At 53.8% G+C, this 7,031-nt stretch overlaps 1 protein-coding gene across 8 annotated transcripts in view; it reads right to left on the minus strand.

Annotated features, from left to right (window-relative positions):
* Positions 1-4,318: 4,318 nt before the first annotated feature.
* Positions 4,319-7,031, minus strand: part of TSNARE1 (t-SNARE domain containing 1) — a 133,200-nt gene continuing 130,487 nt past the window's right edge. For all 8 annotated transcript variants that reach the window (XM_032254556.1, XM_032254582.1, XM_032254539.1 and 5 more), the window contains one exon: positions 4,319-6,470. In XM_032254556.1, the coding sequence (XP_032110447.1) occupies positions 5,869-6,470 (602 nt within the window). In that variant the 3' untranslated portion in view covers positions 4,319-5,868. The remainder of the gene's footprint in view (positions 6,471-7,031) is intronic.

Consider the following 7,031-nt stretch of genomic DNA (forward strand, 5'->3'; position numbering starts at 1 on the left):
GGCACGGTGGTGTGGGTTTAGTGGGCACTTCCCTGATGGCTGCTGCTAAGGGACATCTTTTCATGTGCTCACTTGCCACCCATATATCCTTTTTGGTGAGTGTCTGATCACATTTTTGTGCATTTTCTGATAGAACTGTTTTCTTTCTGTGGAAATTAGAGAGCTTTTTATATATTCTGGATACATCCTTCATCAGATATGTGATTTGCAAATATATTCTACTAGTCGCTGGCTTCTCTTTCATAACCTTAGCAGGATCTCTTGCAGAGCAGAAGTTTCCAGCTTTGATGAAGGGACCCTTGAGCTTTTTTATGATGTGCAGTTATTAGCACAGGCTAACCTTAATCAATATTTAACCTCCCTGCAAATAATACCAGGAGCTCAGAACATTTGAACAGTTCTTCCCAATTAATATACTATCCTTCTCCAGTAGTTCCATCCTTTATAAAAATTCAGTTCCACAAGTTAGACGTTCTAGTAATTATGGACTTTAAAAAATCTTCATGACTATTTGGATTTTCTCACGTTTACACATTTCTTGGCTCACCGGTCTTCCTGTATTACAGATGCTCTTTCTGGGATTCCAGTCCTTCACCCTGAAGTCCATCTCTTGGAAACCCCTTTCATGAAGGTCTATTGGTGGCCAGCTCTCACAGCCTTTATGTGTACAGAGTGTCTGTATTTCACCTTTGTTGTTTAGTCTCGTCAGCTGCAGAATTCTAAGATGACACTGACTTTCTCTTGATACTTTGTAGATATTACCATTTCCTGGCTTCTGCTGTTGCTGATGTAAAGTGAGCCAGCAGCAAAGCTGTCATCACTTCTCCTTTCTTTGAAATTGCTGGAAAGGCTTTCCCTCTCTCTGTGCTGTTCCACGCTTCCTCATGATGTGTCCAGGAAGGGATTTCTTTTCATTTATGCACTCAGCAGGCTAGTGCCTCCTGGGTCCGGGGAATCACAGGTCACATCAACGGCGTCTTCACACATTGCTTTTCACCATTTCACTGCTCCTCCTCTTCTGGGACTCCAGGATGATGTATGTATCTCTGGTTCTACTCTCCCCATCCCTTAATCTCTGCCGTCGTTTCTATTTTCTTACCTTTCTCTGCAATATTATTATTTCTCTAGAAATCTTCAAGTTTGCTATTACTAACATCATCCATGTCCAGTATGTTGCTTAACCCACCCAGAAAGTTCTCCATTTCTAAAGGCCACACTGATCTTTCACAGATGGGCTTAATCACTTTTAGAATCTTATTGCTCATTTTTGTGATTCATCTTTTTATTTTAAAAAATATTTCACAGAAATCACATTATGTGTCTGATTAATCCCAAAGCTGGAGTCTTTTGGGGTCTAAACTTGGTGTTTTTGCTTTTCTTGGTTCTTCCTCCTGGTTTTCCCTCAACGGCCTGCCCCATTACAGACTAAATGATTTCCAACTGGAGGCCCTAGAGATTCTTCTTCTTCTTCTGTGGGTATACCAAAGGCCTGACAAGGGATCTTTTCTCCAGAACCTTCTGCTTGGGCCCTGGATCCACAGGTAGACCTGGTGCTTACTGGGGCTCAGGGCAAGCCTGGCTTTCCTTAACTTCTCACGCCGGCACGTTAGACTGGGGAGGGGAGACGGAGAGAGGGGCAAGGCCATGGCTACCAGTTCATCCCTAAAGCCGGCAAAACATCTAACACCACGGCTTTTTCCAGGTTAAGTTATTGTATCATGGGACAGCCCTTCCAACTGTCCAATCCACCATTCCCCAGGAGCAGATCCGCAGAAACTTCCTCATTTTCTGAGATCCTCCAGGGCGGGCAAGCTGGCTGGGCTCATTAGAGCCAGATGGATGAGGCACCTGAAAGCTGTCCTCACTCACCTGGAATGCACTGCAGCACAGGGAAGGGGCGTGAACTTGGAATCCAGACGCCTGGTTCAAGGCCTGCCTGTGCACTCTGGACAGGACCCTGCAGCTCCAACACCACCCTGGGCTCTCAGTCTGTCTGTAAAGTGGGGGACCCAGTGAGGGGACCTGGGCTCTCTAGCTCTGACGGAAACCATCCCAGCCATTTTCTGGCATCCTTTCTGAAACGTTTTGGAAGGCCCTGCAGGCAAGCTCCATCACAATGCCACATCTTACTTCCCATCACAGACCCACCATCCACCTAATTGATCAAGGGAAGCATTTGGGCTGCCTGGCAGAGGGGGTACAAGCAGCCCAGGCCCCAAGGTGAGCAGTGTGGATGTGAATCACAATGAAATCCCATCTGGGGCAGGTCAGCAACCTCAGGGTCTTCCTGGTTGCCTCCGTCTCACACACCTGCTAAGAACGTTCCTTCGTCAAAAGTGCTGATGTTGAATGGCTACTGTTTAAGCCGAGACCACAGTCTCCTTCCTGGGAGACCACAGGCCACCCCTGCCCCCACCCAAGAGAAGGGGTTTCCAGGCCCAGGTCTGAAGCGACACTCCTGGTTCTCCTTTCATCCAGAAACGCCCTTGACCTCGAGGCTGGGCACAGCCTCTGCCCTCCCTGCATGCCGCCTGCCATTCCACGCACCTGCTGGATGACGGAGCCTCGCTCCATGATGCCTCTCTGCTGTCCCGGCCATGCTCCTGCCTGGCCTCTCGGCATCTGACCGCATCTTGGCAAACTGGCCTAGAGCACAAAGGGCAGGGCACATACTGTGGAGAGACGGACCAGGACTTGCCCATTCAGACCCCAAGCTCTGGAGTCCCGGCTCCTCAGCCACAAAGCAGAGGTGGAGTTGGCGCCCCCCCGACAGGCCCTTGGTCTTCACTGCCTGGGTTCCTTCGGGCTCCTCCTGCCCCTCGCTGGCTGCAGTGATTACTGCCACATCGCCTTGGAGGCCTCTGTTGTCCCTCCTGCAGGGAGGCCTGCGACACTCTAGACTGTGATGTCCCAGCCCTGTCAACGCCCCAGCTTGGCAAACTGCCCGCTGCCTACCCCAGCGTCCAGCCCCTTCTATTTTGGTAACAAAATCCCCATTTGGGGCTAAAGCTATGTTTTCCAGCTTCTTTTGCAATTAAAGTTGGGCATCCGACTAACTCCCAGTCGATGGGCTGAGATGCAAGCAGAGATCTCCTTCAAGGGAGTGTGATGGGGGGAGTCCTGCAGCCGTCCTTCCCCACACTTGACTACCTGGAACACAAGTGTGATGGAGGGAGTCCTGCAGCCGTCCTGGGCCATGAGGACCACGGCAGAGAAGGGAGCAGAAAGATGCCTGGACCTCTGAGGAGTGTTGCCCTGCCTTGCCAACCCCTGGTCATTGATGTCAGTGATGGAGCAGCCATGATGCCCATCTGCTCTAAGACACACTATTATTTCCTACCAAATGCAGTTATACCGATTTTTAACTGTTACATAAAATAAATTTTGTCAAATATGTATTGACTTGCTTAGTATGTGTTTTCTGCAGCACACGCTAAACTCGGGAGGAGAGGCCCCAGTCTGCCTTAGCTGCTTCTGTATCCTCGGCATTTAGTAAGGGCTCAACCCAGAGGATACTCCCAGAAGATGCCTGGACTGACCAGGGCCAGGGCTGGGGCCACAGCTTAGCATGCAACTAGGACCAGGCTCAGTGTGTGATCAGAATCAGGGCTGAGTCAGTGGCCAGGATCAATGCTCAATGTGTAACGGGGTCAGAACATAGTTCAGGACCAGGGTCAGGGCTCAATGTGCAACTGTGGTCAGGACAGTGTGGGGTGAGGATTGGGGTTCAGCGTATGTGGAAAGCAGAAAAGTTCCTCTTTAAAGTTTCCTTTCTTGTTAAAGAATAAATCATAAGTGAGCTAAGAGCTCCTTTGTTAAGTTCTATCCTATGTAGCTGTTAGACCTGCCACGCTTACAGGCATGTAGTACACTCTATGTCCTTGTACTTTAACCAGGGTATCTGTGCCGGATGTGTTCACAGGCATGTCCCAGCTCTTCATTGCTTTTACCTGTTTAGAAAAGTTGTAAGTTGTTAGCCAATTGGGTTTTGGTTTAGATGGTGAGGTCTGGCTCCGGCCAATGGAGATCAGACACAGCGGTGAGGATGACCCCAAATGCCTAAGGGATAAATGTGTCTGTTTTTCCTTTGTTCATTGTACTCAAGAGGCATGATGGCTAGCAAGAGTACCCTTCCTGCAGCCCAAGAAGTAAAAATTGCTTGCTAAGAAATCCTTTGTTTCAGTGCTGATTTTTCTTTCTGGCACGGAGCATCGGTTTCCAACAGTATATGACAAGGACCAGGGCTCAGCTAAACCCGGAGTAGAGGCTGTGTCCAAGGTAAGACCATAACACAAGACAGAAAACACACACGGCCATGCAAGGCCACTGTCAGCCGTGCAGGGCATCTTTATTTACTGAGCTTTATTTTTGTAGAGGTGAGGTTTTGCTGTGTTGCCCAGGCTGGTCTAAAACTCCTGGCCTCAAGCCTTCTTCCTGCCTCAACCTCTCAAAGTGCGTGAGCCACTGCGCCTGGCCTATGGTGGGTATTTTCAGTGGACAAGAACCCAGAATGAAGATCTAAAGAGGCTTCTTGGAGGTGGTGGCACTGAGGTCACCTGGTTTTGCAGGATGGAAGGCTGACTTTCCTGAGGTGGAACCATCAGAGTGGAGGCCCCACCCAGCACCAACAGCAGCACCTGTGCACCCAGAGTCAGGAGCCTGGAGGGAGGCCAGCTGCACGTGTGGCTATGCCTTGGGTTCTTCCATAGACAAAAGTTACTGGCACGATGCTGGCCCCAGAGGAAAACACAAAACCAGGAAAAGGCCCCTCTCCCTGCTCTCAGGGACGCTGCCATCTTGACGCTCGGCTGTGCTGGAGCTTCCCAGGACCAGCATGCCTCCCGCTCAGGCCAGCCTGTCAGCATCTCGCTCCTGGGACAGGCTTTGGGCCACGGAAGCCACGCAGAGGCCGGCAGAGGAACAGGCTGGAGGCCCCAAGCCAGTCAAGGCCCAGGCTGGCCCCACCTCCCGCGCCTGCTGCTCCCAACAGCTGCCCAGGCTGGGGGGCTGCAGACTGCCCCCTGCTGTGCAGGGACAGAGACGGGGCAGCCCCACCGAGGGATCTCCCAGGAGTCGAGGAGGTTACGGAGGAAGAAGGGTCTGAAGTCACAGGAAATGCCTGGGCCCCTGCAGGGAGGCTGAAAGCAGCGGCGCCCCAGGCCCCAGGAGCAGGCTCCAGCTCATGTGCTTGTCAGCAGCCACACTGCCACCTGCTCTATTTTATGCTCATGTAAAAAAATACTTTTTGCAAGAAAAATCTGCAGGTACAAAATGTCATCCCAGCCCCATACAGTACCAAATAATATATGGCATATATATATATATATATATAAAATTGGAGAGAAATTATTCCAAGCTCACGAGCTGTGGTTCCCCTGGGCCAGAAGCAGGTAGGGCGTAGGAGCCTGGCCCTCCAAGTGTACACGCCCATAAAGGGGACAGGGACCTTCGGGAGTCAAGCCAGGTCACACTCGGGACCTTAGGGCCTGGCCGAGCCCCCTTTCCAGAGCTCCAGTGCCCAGGAGCTCCTAAGTGCATCTTCCCAGTCTCTGCCACCGGCTGCCTGCGGGGATGCTGGGCTGCAGAGTTCACAGCCACTGCCACACGGGGGGAGCCTCCGAGCATTGTCCCTGGGTAGACCTGACCTGCTGGGCCCCACAGGTCGGCTCTCTGCAACCCTTCCCCAAAGGTCACCACACTCCACAGGACACAACCCATGTCCTCTCGTCCTTCCCATCTCCTGGACTCAAGCCGTCCCAGTGCCCTGGAGACCCAGTCACTGCCACCTCTCCCCTGCCTGGCCTCAGCAGGGGAAAGACTGGAGGCCCTGCCCCCACCCTCTGGCTCTGCCGGCACCCCTGACCAGCCCTATATTTCCTCCTCCACCTTCAGGATCATCCCTGAGAAGACCTCGAGCCCCGCGTGGGCACCCTGGGGGCTGTCCTGGGAGTCTCCGGCAGGCTCCTGGGCCATTCCACCGGCAGGGCCACCGTCCCGGAGTGAGGGTGAGGCTTCCCGGGTGGGGCGCGCTCCCACCAGCCTCTCGAGGGTCCGGTGGAGGGCCTCCACGCCGTCGGCCAGACGCTGGCTCTGCTCAGCCAGCTGCTGCAGTAGCAGGCTCTGCTGGGCCATGAGTGCGCTCTGCTGCTGGGCCCAGGAGGAGAGCAGGGCGCCCTGCCGCCGCTGGGAGTCCAGCAGCCGCTGCTCAAACGCCGAAGGTTCAGGTGCTGCCCCTGGGGTCCTCCCGGAAGGCAAGGGCGGTGCTGGCTCTGAGGAGGGTGGGGAGGGCTGGAAGGACCCTGTGAGTGTGGCTGCCCGTGGGGTGGAGGCTGGGGAAGCGGGTGGGGAGGGTGAGGAGGTGGGTGCGTGGAAGACTCCTCGTAAGTCCAGGGGGTCAGGTTCAGACGGGCTGGGCCCTTCCAGGCTCCGCAGGGGCAGCCACAAGCAGCTGGGGGCCTCATCCTCGTCGGCTAACAGAGGGAAAGAGGAAAATGTCAGCCTGTACTCCAAGACCCAGTGACCCAGGGTGTGAGGGAGGCGCAGGGAGAGTGCCCGTGGGCGGCCTCTGAACCTGGAGTTGTCTGGGTCTCACGATGCCCCTCTGCAGTGGGAGCTGCACCCATTTGAGAGATGAGGAAAAAGACCCAGAGAGATGGGCACATTTACTCCAGTAGTGCTGGGACTGAAGCCATGGCCTATCCAAGTGGCCTGCACGCCCAGCCATCACGGCACTGCCTGTGTTCATCCTCCACCGACTGCCCTGTGGTCTGCCAGCTGCCTGCAGGTCTACCTGCCATCTGCCACCCACGCGTGTATTCCTCCACACACACATGCCCCTTCATCCCCTCATCAATCTGTCCACCTATGTTATGTGTTCACCACTGGCCAGCCACCCCACTTCCATCCTCCTTCTCTTCCTTCTGTTCATCCATCCATCAGACTAGTCACCCATGTATCCATGCAGTCTCCGTCTACCTGTCTACGCCTCCTCCTTCCATCCGCCCAGCCACCCGCCCGTCTACACCTCCTCC

The sequence above is a fragment of the Sapajus apella genome, unplaced genomic scaffold, assembly GCF_009761245.1.
Source record: "Sapajus apella isolate SASKATOON/1434 unplaced genomic scaffold, GSC_monkey_1.0 scaffold3, whole genome shotgun sequence".
NCBI classification, from domain to species: Eukaryota; Metazoa; Chordata; class Mammalia; order Primates; family Cebidae; genus Sapajus; species Sapajus apella.